This window comes from Pyxicephalus adspersus, chromosome 4, assembly GCF_032062135.1.
Source record: "Pyxicephalus adspersus chromosome 4, UCB_Pads_2.0, whole genome shotgun sequence".
In the NCBI taxonomy this organism is placed as follows: Eukaryota; Metazoa; Chordata; class Amphibia; order Anura; family Pyxicephalidae; genus Pyxicephalus; species Pyxicephalus adspersus.
Window position 1 is genome coordinate 56,195,876 of NC_092861.1, and position 17,143 is coordinate 56,213,018.

At 37.4% G+C, this 17,143-nt stretch overlaps 1 protein-coding gene across 1 annotated transcript; it reads left to right on the forward strand.

Annotated features, from left to right (window-relative positions):
- The first annotated feature begins 1,175 nt into the window (after positions 1–1,175).
- On the forward strand, positions 1,176–14,560 carry TMEM207 (transmembrane protein 207). Its single transcript, XM_072410404.1, has 5 exons — positions 1,176–1,352; positions 4,752–4,786; positions 4,875–4,919; positions 11,935–12,071; positions 13,748–14,560. The coding sequence occupies exons 1-5, from the start codon at positions 1,281–1,283 to the stop codon at positions 13,903–13,905; spliced, it is 447 nt and encodes a 148-aa protein (XP_072266505.1). The 5' UTR covers positions 1,176–1,280; the 3' UTR covers positions 13,906–14,560.
- Positions 14,561–17,143: the final 2,583 nt, after the last annotated feature.

The following is a 17,143-nucleotide window of genomic DNA, read 5'->3' on the forward strand; positions in this document are numbered from 1 at the left end:
AAATTACTTGCTGTGGGCAGTACCATCAAGCACAAATGTAATTTGAAATTTGAAATGAAATATTTGGGGAAAATTCCATTATTCACAAAAACGTTTGTGTTTCATAGATTATGAATTCTTGTACAACATAATTTTATATGTTTTATTATGTACACATTAGATAATTTGTGGTAATTTTCTAAACACAAGAGGTGAACTGATTAAAATGCTTCATATTAGGATTACCAAAATCACACTTTTGCTTTGTGGTGAGAAATACAGTGCTATACCTTTTATATTCTCCAATTTACAAAATAGGATTAGATGACCAAATAGACTGTGAACCAAACCAGATCACCCTTTTTGACAATGTAGTGATTAGTTAGGGTGGACTATTTTTAAAAGTTTTTCACCTTTGCAAATAATGATATGTATTACTTGACCGTGAACTAAAAGGCTTGCACTACATAGACTAAATATTATTGTACACAAACAGAGAATAACTGGTAACCTTTTCTAGAAAGACAAGATATATGGCTATCCCAACAAAATCAGACATTGAAGAAATCTGTTAAGCCTTGAATAGAAATTGGTTACACAGTGTGACGAAATACACTCCACAATCTTATCTATGAAGAGTATTATTTTGTGGAGCACTGTACCTCTAAAAACACTTGTCTTTCTTCACAGTATGTTACAATCTAGTAGGTCTGAAACCAACTTTCATTAGGCAGACAAAATAGGCAAGTTCTATAATGTAATGCAATCCTTTACTATTTTACTTTCTCTAAACTATCAGTTCTTTAAACATGTACTGTTAACAATCTATATGTAGTAGATGGGAGGGCAGTGAAACATAACTTTCAAGGCTATAAACTCAATTGTCTGCATAAAAGGTGCCTTCCTTACTGCAAGGAACAAGAATAAAAGTCCAAATGACTTAAGTGTAATGATTTTAACACCCTGCTTTCTTTTGAGAAACAAAATCTAAAAGTGCTATATTTTAAACCTATAATTAGTTTTTTCTTGATTTTAAAAACATTTAAACTGAATTTTGATTACTGAATGTAAGGAACTATATGTGGAGAGCTTTTGTTGCAATGGTGTCTAATGACGTGAAACAAATGTTCATTTTGCTGTTAACACCCCTTATAGCAGCACTTTCTGCAGTCCGTAATCAGTTGGTCACACTGGAAAAACTCTCTAATGAATTCAGCTGTCAGAGCAGAAAACTTCAAAAGCGCAGGAGACTGGCGTACAAGCTGCCAGCGCAAATCTAAATAGGATTTTTCACATTCATAATGAAGTTTAACACAGCATGCTGCTTTTTCCTGAACCTTTTTACTGGAGTGGTCTATTTTACTTTTCCTCAGGTAACATTACATGAAGTGTATACATATGCATTACTTTTTACTTAAATTTAGGTAAATCATATGGAGTGTATAAATATGCATTGATGTTACATTTAATTGCATGTAATCTAATTTATGCTTTCTAACTGTCCATGACTACTGATCATAGGGTGGAAAAAGTATTTAATAAACAGTATAACTGATAGTTTGTTGGATGTGGTTCCCTCAGTCAATTAGACCTTTAAAGGTTTGAAGGAATATTTTATTGCTTTGCTATGTTCTGGTGGAAAATTGAATTCCAGTGGTCACAATATAGAGAAAACAATAAACTATTACATTGTTGAACTGCCTAAAGAACAACGTAGTAGTGTCTGTGATACTAATTTTTTTTTTGCCATACAGTAAAAATTTTTGGACAAGCTTTTGCTATATACTTTTTTGTCTTAGTCCAAGCAGTACTGACTGATACATAAAGGTTTAGAGAAGAATTATGAAAAGTCCACTATCTCTCGAAAGAAATAACATATATAGGGTAATCAATTTAGAAAGTAAATGTTAGATTAAAAGTGAAGAAGTGGGCAATGCAGCGGGGTGTAAGGGAAGGCTGGGAAACCCCAAAAGGAGGTCAACCATGACTAAGGTGGAGAAGTAATGGAAATCAAAGCCTTGGCGTTTCACCAGTAAAGTGAGAGTGATCATGAAATTCGTTGATAGGGATTAACACTGTGGAGAGAATATAAATTTTTATTTGCGATAAAAAGTTCTGCATCTGTACATTTTCCTCCTGATGTTGTGCAGTGATCCAACCTGCCTGACTTCTAAAGCACCAACAGGAAGGAATTTTATTGGTTTTCTATTGGAAAGGATACAGTAGGACGTCTCCTGCTCATCCTCCCCCATATCATTACTATATACAATGATATATATATATCATTGCTGCCAGTACAAAACTCCATTTATAAAATAGAAATGATTAATAAAGATGTTTTCAATGACAACAATTGCAGGTCTGTATGGGGATTAAGAAAAGTATTTAATAATATTTAATCTGTTATCTTGTGTGTCAAATAGAATTATCATTTATAATTACCAAAATATTCATGCCTATCGTAGAGTGGTCTGGTTGTTAAATGAAATTCCCCAGGTGTACTGTAGTTGTATTTCTTTTTTCTTTCATGGCATTTATGTAGATTCATTCATTTTGTAATTTCTGTCTTGTTTCTCCCATATAACATCAGTGGTTGCACTTTTTTTCATACTACATTACTAGAACTGTAGTTCCTTTTCGACATATGATGTGATGTGTTTGCTGAATAATGTATGTCTGAGGTTTGGTGGCTGTCACATACACTTCGGTAGGAATCTACAAAGTGTCCTTTTCAACACATATTATGTCCACTGTTGACAACATCAAGAAGCATGCTGTGCTTCTTATGTAGCCTTTGTTGGAGTATGAACATTTAAAAGCAAATTTAAAGTGTTAAAAAGAAGTACTGAGAAGCAATAAAGCATAAAAAGAGGTGAACTCAAGTATATTCAAGTTTTATGATCCTTTAGTTTTATAAATAAGTTTATTACCTAAGTTATTCTATCTGGAATGGCTGAACCAATAAACAAATAATGGGATTTAAACTTGGCCATCTAGGCCTTTGTTGTAAAAAATTAGAATTTTAACTGGGACACAGAATTCTTGACCATTTCAACTTGAATTGTTCTGACTTTTCTGATGTTTCATTCCGATCACCTCTAGCTCCTAACATTGGCATGATTATGATAAGCTACTTCTAGAACACCCATTTTCCATCATCAACAGTATTCTGTTTTTTTTGCCATCTAAAAATGCATTTAGCTATTTTGATTAAACCTGTTGTTCCGCTGAGGTCTTGTTTAAACTGATTTACTTTAAAATAAATAATGACCTTTTATCTGCTTTATATCCTGGCAGAGTTACAAAGATCATTGATTTTTCCACTGGGGGTATTAAACATCATCTTATAAATAATGAGTTGCAATGCCCATCATTAGAGAGAAGGTTTGAATGTTCTCTTGTAATATGAGCATGTGATATACAATCACTTGATGTTGTAACAAAGAATATATACAGTAACAAAGTAAAATATTATAACTTGTTTGCAGCTTTGGTATTGACTAAAATAGTGTTGCACATGTTTAAAATATAACATACACTAAATAATTTAGCTTCATGCATGCTTTTGAAAGCTGAGATGTTGATTGATTTATTCTAATATAAAATATTTAAATTAAGTATTAAGTAAATAAATGTTTTTATTTTCTAAATCAAACCAAAAAGTTTAACGGTCCTATCGGTAGCCATCTGTATCACTATCTGTGTCTTAACTTGATCATAAACATGAAATAATGATCTAGTATTCATACAGATCATCCTGTTTTTACATAGGAAAAATGTATATGAAAAATGTATATAGATGGCAATGATCAAACAGAAATGAGATGTCACAAAATCATCATATGGCAAAGGACATCCGGTATTGTAGAGGTTCTGTTAAATCTACCTTCAATGTACCGGACCCATGTGCTATTAGGGTCCATTAAACAATTCATCCAAGCTATATCCATTCTATCAGGATCTTGTTCTAATTATATTGAAGACAGTTTCTAAAAAGATATTATGCCTCTCAGGACTACAAAAAGCCATCTTTTATTCTGGTAAACCAACCAACCTGTCTGCACCTACCCAGGTTATAGGTTCCAGGAATAGGGCCAATCAATGGGCACCTAAAGCTGCATACACACTTGCAATTTTTGTCGTTGGAAAGGATCTTTCACGATCCTTTCCAACGACAAGGGACTGCACGATGCATGAACGGTGCTGTACATACAGCACCGTTCATGCTCTATGGAGAGGGGAGGGGGGAAGCGATGGAGCGGCACCCTGCTGCACGCTCTCCCCCTTCCCTTTCATTAGGATCGGTCCATCGTCCGTGGATCCGGCAGGTCGGTCGTTCGGACGATGGACGACACCGACTGTACACACGGCAGATTTTCGCCCGATATTTGGCCAATGCCGATTATCGGGCGATAAAAATCTGCCGTGTTTACGTAGCTTAACACTGTTACATGGTAGAAGGGGTTTAGCCATACCCGAAAGGGTCAGGTGTACTTGACAAAAGAGACAAAGTTTTAGTAGCCATTTTAGATGCTAGAACATTTTGTGGAAAGCCCTGATTCTCTGTTGAGAGTCCTTGTGTACACCATAGTTACGTATACCACTGATAGCAACCAGCATTAAAGAGATCGATAGGTTCAACATGCTTTGTACAAACATAATATTTTATGGATGTAGATGTCTTGTGCATTTATAATTATGTTTATTTATATTTACATATGTATTTATATGATTTTTATATAATATAAATAATTTTATAATATTTTTTACAGCCATCATGTGCCAGTGTTTGTGATGTATCTGACATGTAAGTTGCTTTCTGTGCCATTTATTAATTTTGCTCAGACTCATTGACTACAGAGTTCACCATCTCATTTTTATTTTTTCATCTTCAGATGTGTTAATTATATTGAACAACCCATCCATCTATGGTATATTTGGTAAGTGTGCATGGTGATATATAGGGATTACCTTAAATGTATGCATTTATATTTTATTTCCTCAATATAAATATTTTGAAAATACAATAAAATAATAAAATAAACTAACTTGGCCACAGCAATTGTGTATATGTATACTGGTCATCCTCAGTTAGTCATCCATCATAGAGGATAGCTAAGCAGCATCAGGGGACCTCTGAACACATGATAGAATTCTATCCAAGTCAATCATGATCATTTATTTTGGGTTACAATTTTCTAGCATGTGTACATAGACAGAAAATAAAAAGTGTTTTCTGTGACATATTAGTTACTACAAAGTTTAAAATAATAAAACAAGCTGCTTAAATGCAATATAACACCCCCTATAAGTCGTATTCTTAGCAGTGGTGTTTTTCCACATTTTCAAGCACTTGAAAGGTAAACGCATTAAAAATGCAGGAATGCGGCACAGACGTTTCCAGCGTTTTAAAGCTTGTCTAAAATTGCATATAAACGTGGTAGGAACATTTACATGCATTTTTACAAACGTATGTATAGACCCAGCCTAAAGAACTCATCTAAAACGCTTCCTTTAAATTTAGAAATAAAGGGATAGTACTATATACTCGTTCAGCTGTTCATTATGATCTATAGTAATCTGCAGTCAAAAGGAAGATTTCCAGTGTTTTACAGCATTGATAGTTATTTGAAAAGGCATTTATCCACCCTGCATTTTCTAATGGGTACAATGTGGTAACTGGCTGACAAAAATAAAATATAACATCAGTATAATCAAATATGGCAAGTGTGAGCTAAGCATTATGGGACATTATTATTATTATTATTATTAAACATGATTTATATAGCGCCAACATATTACGCAGCACTGTACATTAAATAGGAATTGCAAATGACAGACTAATACAGACAGTGATACAGGAGGAGAGGACCCTGCCCCGAAGAGCTTACATTCTATTTTTTGATATATTAGTAGGATTTTTTTATGTGGTTGGAATAAAGATTTTAGATAATTATATTATATTATTTTATATTATTATAGATAACTATAATAACTATAACTATCTATATATTATTATAGATAACCAATGTTGCCCACAATTTACCTATCAGTTCCTTTTGGAACATGTAGTGTTGGAAACCAGGTACCATATCCAGCAGGTAATCCATCTTGGGAAAAAAAACCGCAATATAAAAGTGAGACCCAGTCATTAATATATTCACTTATACTTATTTCCCAAAACAGCACTGGCATCACTAAAAATTAATAATCAGAGGTAAAACTGAATTATTGGCTTCCCAGTAAATGAGATTGGACTCACATAATATTAGATTACTCATATCAGCAATGCAGCTTAGTACAGGCAATCTGGTGTCAGCACATTTCCTGAGTTTTTATGTTCCCTGTTGACTGAGTGTTTTGTTTCTGCTTTGCTGCACTGCAAAGAAAATCAACAGCATATTATTTCAATATTTGTAGCTGCAAACCTGGTAAATGCAGTGCACATGTCAAAATGGACATGGATATAGTATTTCCTTATTGAGTTTAAATAGCAAATATAAAGATGCTGTTAGATATTGTTTAGTACTGAGGACACTTACAGCATATTGTAGACTAGTACCAGGGGAGTAAGAAAAGTAAATGTGTGCTGAATGGTGAGGATTGGATGGCATCTGTGAAGTCTGGCTTGCAATTTGAATTGTTTAATACTGTAAGGCCCTGGTCCTGCAACAGTACTCACCAGACACCAGTCCCCCAATGCCGCACTGTTCACCTATAGCAAGCCCCGGGAGACTGGTTGCATTACCCAGCACACGGTTGCCCCCAGGACAGTGTGCACGGTATTGTGCCTGGCGAGGAGCTGGCGAAGGACCAGGAGCCCACAGATAAATTAGTACCAAGATTTCAACAGAGACAAGTCCAGAATACAGAGCAAGAGGTCATACAGAGGTAATCCATCCACCAGTGGAAGTGCACAAGGGCAAAACACAAGCAAAGTAGGGGTCACAGGCAAAAGGTGGGTCCAGGCTGCATAGGTTAGGAACAGTAAAAAACACAAAACTAACTTTTTTTTACATTTTATTGGAAAAGTATAAACAGCTTATTTACAAATAATAGAAAAAAAATTCAAAGAGTACTAATAATAGAAACAGATACACAAATTACAATAAAATACCAAAGCATAACAGAAAATTTGCATACATTTTTGCATTTTCAAATTAAAGAATCAGGGCACATTTTTTCTAAAAAATAAAAGTCTATGATCTTAAGTAACCAAGGCTTAAGTAACCAAGTCCGTTTTCTAACAGAAAAAGGAACATAAAGTACATTTTGTAGCAGAAAAAAAAACAGAAAGTCCATTTCTGAAAGCAAAGTATGGAGTCGTTTAAAAAAGGTAAAACAAAAGTCCATTATCCGGTGTAAAAAAAAAAACAAAAAAAAAACAAGATTATCTTTTGAATAGCATGTTCCAACATATAAGAACATTTATACATATATTTTTGACCATAACCAAAAACCATTTTCACAAACACAACATGGTATGTAAATTTTTGCTTGCCTTTTTTACAAAATTAAAAAAAAACAACATATTTTGGCAAATACACAAAAACTAAATTAAACACGTGTATTTCACATATACATTCCCCAGGTTCTCTGGGCTTCTAGTTTACCCAATCAATTAAAAATTAAAATCAAACATTTTGCTCAAGGCATATTTAATACACTCCTTTTCGTTTATGAAATTATCTTTGTACAAGAAATGGTTTTTTGTTTTCCATAAAGCCAATTTCAGGCAATTTATAGAAAACGAAAGTAGCTTTTTCTTCTCCACTGAGAAGGAAAGGGGAGGACTGTACATGACAACCTGGTGGTCAAGTGTTTGAAGGTCTGTTAAAAATTTTAGCAAAGCCTGGCTGACTGCCACACAGCTCTTGCATATGTGCTCACAAAACTCACAAAACTCCTCCTATGCTGAAAGGCACGCAGGGGCAGGCACTCATGGACACCCTGCCAAGCAATATCTTTGAATTTGTTTGATAGAAATTTTTCGTCCACGTTTTTCCAGATTTGTGCTGACCTTTCCGTAATAAAAGTGGGTACAAGTGCAATTTCCTCCCCTGTTTTAATGAATTTCCTAATTTTTTTTGCATCCAATAGGGTGTTTTGGTCTAGGTTTTGCAGGTTCCAGATACGGATTCATTTTTCCGAAATTGTGTATGGTTTTGGAAGAATGATGAGTGTTGGAACTGTTTGGGATGGTTAGTACCATCGTCTCCTCCTAAACACATGATCAGCTGCATACTTGAGAAAATATGACCATTTGTTAGATTTGGTTTGGAGGCACTTGAAGCAGAGGAAGAAAAAACTGGACCACAGAAAGATCTTAATATCCAGGAGGTCTTTATCCCCATTTGCCTTGCTTTTGTGCACAATCGACCTTTTAATTTTTTCAACAGCTGAGCTCCAGAAAAATTTGAAGATATTTCTGGTGATTTTTTTAATTATGGAGAGCGGTGGTGGATAGACAAGGCTTATGTACTGTAACTGAGGCAGAATTATTGATGTTACAACTGGCACTTTACCTTATAATGTTAAGTTATATAGCTTCCAGAATTCAATTTTTTGGCTTATTTTTTCTTGGACAATGCTCAAGCTTTGGTGTCCTTTGTTTTGATGGTCAAAGAACACTTGTTCTAACAATTTTGATAGCTTGACATGATGCTGCAATTTCTAGATGTTGAAGCTGCCATTGGCCAAGATAAAGACATTTACACTTGTTGATATTTAGCTAGAATCCTGAGCCTGTACAAAAAAAATTCAGTGTTTAGTACTGCCCTGTTGATAGCAGCCTCTGTGTAGCAGGGGACAGTAACATCATCCATGTATGCACAAATTTTGTTGGACTGACCACCACCCCCTGGTATATGGACTCTCCAGATTACCTTGTCCTTTCTTAGTGATGACAGAAGTGGTTCGAAGGCACAGATACATAGAGGAAGAGAGAGAGGGCATCCTTGTTTACCTCCAGACTTGAACATTATCTGATAAAAAGCCATTAACTAAGACTTTGCTAGAAGCACCACTGTAAAGACATTTATTTGATTTGGTTAATTAGTGTAACAGGAAAACCCATTTTTCAACACTTTCCAAAGATAGATATGTGAAACTTTATCAAACGCTTTTTGGAAGTCTAAGGACAAAAAGGCCTGATCACCCTGGATAACTTTATCAACAACTTCTTTGACTCTATTTACCAGAATCTTGGAGTAGATTTTATGATCTGTGTTGAGCAAGGTTATGGGACGCCAGTTCTCCAGGTCTGATAGGTCACCTTTTTTAGGGATCAGAGTGATGACCCCCTTAGCCAGGAGTCCGGAGGCCTGTTAGATGACAAAACTGCACAGATTTCAGACAGATCATTTTTCAGGAGATCCCAAAAATGACAGATAAAATTCAATTGGCAAACCATCATAACCTGGACGTTTCATTTTGGTAAAGGTCTTGATGGTAACTAATAACTCTTTTTCACTCAGATCTTCAGAAAAGAATATGTTGGTCAACATGATGTAATTTAAGCTCCAAGGCACCAACCACCTCCTCGGTGACGCTTGGATCTATTAGTGTTGGTGTTCAAATTCAGGTTGTCCTTATATTCAACCTGAGTATTGTGCAAATTCTGTGCTTCCGGATCCCAAGTCAGTGACTAATTTGGGATCCAAAAGCCCCTTTAACAAGTTGACACCCAGATGTCCAACCATTGGGAATAAGTACAGGGGTACATATTAGTATTATGTAATATTATGTATCTTTTTATTATGCATCTTTTTATTATGTATATTTTTAAATGTATTTGGAGGCTGTAGAAGCTCTACACAGTCCCGCAAAATAACCAGAATTTACCCCCCCATTGACTTTAATAGTGTTCGAATTCAACGTTCAATCACTCATACAAAATTGGCCTATTCGATTGAATAGCCGTCGAATCGAATAGTGAGATATTCGACCAACACTAGGATCTATCTTCTTTTCTCTAAAGAGCTCTGAGTAGAAACTCTGGGTCTCCTTTAACATGTCAGATATTGTAATCTTATCCTTGATTTTTTGTATGTTTTGTTTTAAACTGATTGCTTTTTTGAAGAAAAACCTGGAGCGTTTTTTATTTATTTATTTTTTTTCCAATTTTTCCACTTTTGCATTGTAAATCATTTGGAGAGTGATTTTCCCTGGAGTGATAGAATGATGGCAAAAACAAAAGTCAATGCAAGACTTACTTATATTGCTATACCATGTATAACCAGGATCATTCGGATGTAACTTTTTTCCCATACCTCCTGCAACTCGAGATCAGCCATCATGTTTTTCAGCTGTTCATATGTTTTATCGTTCCTCCTTGTTCTAAAGCCTTTTCACCTGGTAATAAGCAGTTAAAATCACCACAAACAATTGCAGGGGAGGAACCTGGAATGAAAAACTGTATGGTATTAAGCAATTCAGCTCACTCATTTTTCTCTGGGTAGCAGAGACACCCTGAGTTCCTCCTCCTAAATTTCACAGTGGCCATCATAGCTCTCCCAGGTACTATCTCAATAAATGATGAAAAGGTGACTTTGTTCCCCTTTTGCAAGGATACCAATACCTGTAGCTGAATTTCCATTGTCCCCTGACCATACTGAAGGGCCGTGAGTCCAGGATTGTCTGAGGTGTTCATAATTTGGGTAGTGGTTTATTTTGCACTCCTGAACATAGAAAAATTCACAGCGAATGCTGCTTAAATAGCTAAATATTGCTGCCCTCCGTACAGAGCTTATCAGACAAAACATTCAGGGAACACATTTTAAACTCTTCCACATTTTCAGAGTGGTAGGACTCTGGGTGACACTGATACAGACACTTGGTGCTGGACTGAACGGTTCCTCGTCTGAGCTGGTCAAAGGTGGGATTGCCGCGGACAGTGGAACCTGTTAACTGGATACAGTTAATTCCTCAATGACACCTGAATAAAGCTGCGTACACACTTCCAATTTTTGTCGTTGGAAAGGATCTTTCACGATCCTTTCCAACGACAAGGGTGTGCACGATGCATGAACGATGCTGTACATACAGCACCGTTCATGCTCTATGGAGAGGGGAGGGGGAGAGCGACGGAGCGGCACCCTGCTGCCCGCTCTCCCCTTCCCTTTCATTAGGATCGGCTGTCGTCCATCGTCCGTGGATCCGGCAGGTCGGTCGTCCGGACGATGGACGACACCAACTGTACACACGGCAGATTTTCACCCGATAATTGGCCGATGCCGGGCGATAAAAATCTGACGTGTGTACGTAGCTTTAGGTTCCTCGTCACCAACCTGTGCCAGCTGTAGCAGACTTTTCACTGCAGCTGCGCTTAACTGTAGTTTCTTTCTCATCCAAACTGAACCAAGACTCACGCCTGGTCCTCCTTTGTCCAGGTGTCGGGGGGTCAGTCCCTGCGGATTCCTCCACTGGTCTGGCTTCACCATCTGGAACAACTTCAGGACTGCTTGGTAAAGCTTCTGTCTCCTTCTCCTCAGCCACCAGCTCCAACTGAGGTGGTGCTGCAGGGACTTCGGACACAGAGAACACTCCTCTTTTATTCTTCGGCACCAGATTCACAGATGAAAGTGAAAAATTTCACCTAGTTGCACCTCTGGCTTTTATGACAGCTTGAATTCTTTATGGCATGGAGAGCCCTCAAATGTAGAGAAACTGTATAACTATTTTTGTTTTCCAAAAAAAGTAAGCATATTGGGTATTGGTAATTCTGTACACATTAGACAGGATTTACTACACTATTTCATAATTATAAAATGTCCAATTTTATACCTTACCAGGCATGGCCTTTTTGGCTTTCAAACCTTGTCTGCGTCTGGTGGTTCAGGAAGGAACTGTAATACCATTGGGAAGTTTGAGAAGATTTAATTTTAAGGTTTATTTCAAGGTGGAAAATTAAATATTAATATATATTTATTTTATATTCCATGGTTTATGTTGCAGGGTCTTCATGATTGTGCTTCTGATTGTACTGGTCCGTTGTTTGGCAGATTGCTGCCTGCAGTGTTGGATAAAGAAACGGAAATCCTCCAGAAAAATGGTTACAGTAGTCACCTTGAGCACCTTGGATTCCTCACAGGGTAAAAAATTACCAACAATCATGGACTGAACTAGATGTATAAGAAATGTATTATTAGAGAAAATATATTAGTGCATTAACTAGATCAGGGGTGCCCAACCTACGGCCCAAGGGCCACATCCGGCCCGCGGATGGAGATCGTGCTGCCAGCAGACGGAGCTACTCCCCGCCCACCTTGTGCTGTGAGGTAATCCCAGCAGCAGCATGAGAGCTGTGTCTGTGTCCATGCAGCGGCCATTATCCCCATGTATAAATCCTCATATCTCTCCCACTGATTCTCATAGAAATGTGACATTTTTCCTAAGAGCTGCTACTAAACCAAATTTAAGCCCTCTACGTGTATCAAGTTGCCAGATAAGGGGTCACAAGCATAAAATCCTAACAACATTAAGTGAGGCTATTTCAAGACCAGCGTTCCCAAATGGAGTTTGCATGGTGGGGATCCCCTGGGGGCCACTCTCATGGCAACGAACATGAGGGTACTGCCAATTGTCTGTGCGCTGTTGTGCCCCTTAAACTACACAAAACTTTAAGGCTGTATTCAGGTTGGCGGTAAGGTTGCGATGCAGTTACCCCTTCCTTAGGACATGGAACCCTGGCACGAGGGGACCCTCAGTACCGCTCACTGCCGCCTGCAGTCAAATCCATAGACGCTGCGGTGCGAGGGAGTGAGTGACTGACAAGCTGTCTGTTACACAATTTCTCTGGAACAGGCAAATGTAAAAGTAGGAGCCAGTAGGAAACTTTTCATGCCCCCCCTTTCCCCATGAAAATGTTTTACCCATCATATCATGCCTACCCTGTGACACATATCTATCCCCTTACTCTCTATGAATCCCAATTAGTAAGAATAGGGAAATGTAACTGCAAGTGCAGGACTCTTGAGGCTAACTCCGCCTAAAATGTCATCAGCACGGCACCATCACAAGATACGAAAAACTGTTATACCGTGCTACCCTGTCCCTCATAGCTGGCCCTTCTGTGAACCCCAATATCACTTAGGTAGAGGAAGAGAAATGTAGGATAAGTGTGGGACTCTTGTGGCTACCCCGCCCTACCAAAAAATTGTATCACTACTGTCATACCATGGCGCCCTTTCACATATTATTGTCCGCTTATGTTCTTTGAGCCCAAATTTCTCCTGAAAGAGGAGCTGTAGATATATTAAAAAGTAGGATAAGTGGGGGACTCTTGTGGCTAACTCCCCCTAAAATTTCATTGTTGCAGCGCCATCACATCACAGAAAAACTATACCTATCATACTGTGCTACCCTGTCACACATATCTGGCCAATTACCTTCTGTGAACCCTAATTTCTCTGGAACGAGGAGCTGTAGGGACCTGAAGATGATCAAAGAAGTATCCATTGCAGAGATTCTTGATTTGTCATTACTTTTATTTGGTGAATGTTACGGGAACTAGAAACATTTTAATGTAATTTTAAATTAAAACTATTCTACCTTTAAACATACATCTTTAATGTTTGTTTGCATTGTGGCCCGCAAGTTTTTGCCAATGTCAACAGCGGCCCCTGGATGAAAAAAACATTGGGCTCCACTGAACTAGACAATTGAAGAAAAGTTAAACTCAATGATTTATATACTTGATGTACAGTAGGTGGTGCACACAATCCTTAACATCTGTGAGGAAACATTAAAGCAGCCTTTCTTTTTACAGGAACAGAAACTTCACAACATTCTAATTTTCGGCCATGGAGGTTAAATGAAACTTCAGAGGCCTCATTATGTGCAGTGAATCTTGGGGTGCTAGAGACTGGGGCCCCTCCTTCCTATGAAGAACTATTTTCTACAAACAAAGCCCAGCTGGCATTGTGACCACAATTGTCTTATTACCTTTCCAGCACAAAAATAGAAGTCCATTTAGAAGATATTATTAGAACTGGGTAAATGTGGTGTTCCTTATTGCCATAGGGTCAGTCTCCGTCTATGGAACTGGGCCCACTGAAGTCAAAGGTTGACCCATGATTTTGAGTGTAAAAAATGCCAATTCCAGATATTTAATTTTGGAGATCAATAGATTGGGGAACAAAGCTGAATGTTGACTGTCCGTCTTACTCTGTGGATCTCTTTAAATCACCTTTATCATATTTATTCAGCAAAGCACTATAAAGAGTAATAATGAATCCACAGAATAGCACTCATATAGATTTCAGGCAGACAAGAAATTCCGGTTGCTGTGGTTACTGCACATTGCACATTACTTTTTGTTTTATTAAAAAGACCCACTTGTTTTTTAGACTTAATAAATAAAATATATCTATACTTTAATTTAATAATTTCAACATTCAAGTCAAATGGAAAGAAGGTATATTCCTTCATGCATAATATACAGAAATGTTGTTGAATATTTTATTTGTGAATTAAGTAGTCAATAAATTTTAGTAGTTAACTGTAAGAAAACACTAATAAACCTAAACAGGTAGTTATTATCCAAACTGTAAATGTGAATAAAAAAATGTGATTGTTCCTACCTTGTGTATTGTCATCTTAAACAAAGAAAAATCTTTGCTGCACTGCACCATTTTGTTATTTTCTGCTTATCAATCTGAACACACACACACAAATTCCTGTTGTCTAAAAGAGATTGTCAAAAGTAAGTATGGTAATGAATGTCATTGGTTAATTCATCCATACTAATGAGCATAGCTGGACTATTAATATTGATTATAACAAAAGATATGACACCACTGTGCAAACCACACCATTATCACTTAGGTGTAAGTAATGAAGCAATTAGGAGTTAGTTAACTACAATTTATGATCAAAAGCATGACAAAGAAAACACAGTCATGACATGATATTGCTGAAATTGGTGGAGTTTATTCTGTATAGTAAGGTACGCCTAAAAAAAGATTTGTATGATGCATTGCAAAAAAAAAAAATATCTCAGGTGTCAAAGTAGATCGATTTTTTCCCCAATGTAGTTTTTTTTTCCCTTATGAAAGTTATGAAAATCAGTTGCATTGCTGTGATTAGTTTGTTGGGATAGAATGTAAATAAGAATACGGACCTTCTCTGCAGCAAAAGCTTTGTGTCCTATCTTTTACTTGTCTAGCCACAGAATTTTCCTTCTTCTTTTTTGACCATCTAAATTGTATTTGTAATGAGCTTGGGCACATAAATCAAAACCGACTCCAGGAAGTACTTTTAACAACCTTTATTGCGTAATCCAGGTACAGGCCGAGGTCAAACACCAAAGATCAATCCAATAGGAGAGGCAAACTAAAAATGTCCCATGGAGGGTACAAGAGGCACGCAAAGTAGCGCGCATGCGCCTCTTACAGGAGGGCCCCTTAGGCTGTGCTGTGCACGCCCGCAGGAAAGCTGAGAGCGTGTGCAGCACTGTGCATGTCTGCAGGAATGCTTAGGATGCCGTTTGGCCGAACAGTACCTCTGAGAGAGGAGACACGCTGCAAGCAGGGCAGCTGCAGCCCCGGCCGCGCTGCCTGCTGCAGCTGTCTCATCTATGCTGCCTGCGATCCCTGGGTTGTGCGGTCGAGGACAACGTGGAATCGCTGGTGGGGTAAGTACCTCACAGTAGTTGGGTCTTTCACATTCCTCATTGCAAAGCAGGACTTTTGATCCTGCAGTGTACTGATCAACTGCAACCAGCTGTGGGAGCAAGAGATCAAATAAAGCCCAAAATTAAAATTAGTGTTTAACTCCTGCAGTGCGTTGGGAGCTCTGCCAAAAGGATAGTTTTGACATATGCCAGGAGGTTAGTTTTAATGAAACAACCAAAAAAGGCCATTGCTCCACTTTAATTATTACCATCTTTAGTAAGGTGCACCTGGAAAGGGCTTTATACTAAACAATAATAAAAAAAAAAAGAAAAGAAAAAACTATACTCTTTGGACTTTTTTTGCTACATTATAAAACTCAGTCTATCTGAATATGATATTTAGTGGTGATGTTTGCAAATACCCAAAGGGGACTTTAACATAGTGTTTACCAACTTTACATTCACTTTGATTTACAGTAAAACAAACCCGTTCCCCCTTAAGCTGTTTTAATGCTTCAAATCGCTAAGTCAGCAATGTAAAATTCTAGCTTTGAAAATTAGTCTCAATTTTGCAAAAATTTCTCCACCAAAAATAAAATTTTCATCGCAAAAGCAATGTCACAAAACTTACCTAATCATTCTAAATGATATTTTATTTTATTTTTTGTACCTATTATTTATTTTTTGCTACCTATTTACCAGTGTCTTAAATATTTTAGGGCCTTCACTGCTTCTTACTTTCCCAATTCAGAGGTCTGCACTGTTGTGAGGTCCATCATTTACTGTTGGTTTCAGTATGGACAAGTGTGCTTTCACATCTCTTTCAGGACCCTTTGTAATAAAACAAACTTACCAAAAATGAAGTAGAACCACTTCTTTTTGTAAAAGCTTCACAGATGTGAACACCATCATCCAGGTGGCCTGAGCTCTGCTGGAATAGCATACATTTTCACCTATTGATAAGTTTTCTATTAAAGCTAGAATATCGGTGTCTCTCTATGCAATACAGGCAGATCTTGGCTAGTGAAAGGGGTTGGCAGAGAGCTGTACATAGCTTCCTGAAAACATCACAGCACTCTGCCTAAGTACTCCTCTCTGATTTCTTCTACCTCGACGCAATCAGTGGTCTGGGTCCTAGGATGACGTATGGAAATATCAAAATGCCTTGATGGGTGGATGACAGTCAATAGTGGGGGTTCCCAGTCAAATTGTATTTCCATGCAGGCTTCTCTAGGTAAAGCCCACATGTGATGCCAAAATAAAAATTAACACAAATAAATTTAGGGGTGTACAAGGAACCATAACGTTGGTGAGGAAAAAGGGAGATGTTGCTGGTGTCTTTTAACAAGAAATGAGATGGGCTCTGAACTTTCAACAGCTTCTACAGCTCTAACCCATACTATGAAAAGTTCACACCTTGCAAATATTTAAATTTATCTATGATTCATCTCTAATCTCTCACAAAATATGTATCCATCTGTAACAAATCAATGAGAGGATGCAAATGTGGGCTAACTTGGCACAAAATCCAATATGTGATTTCATCACCTC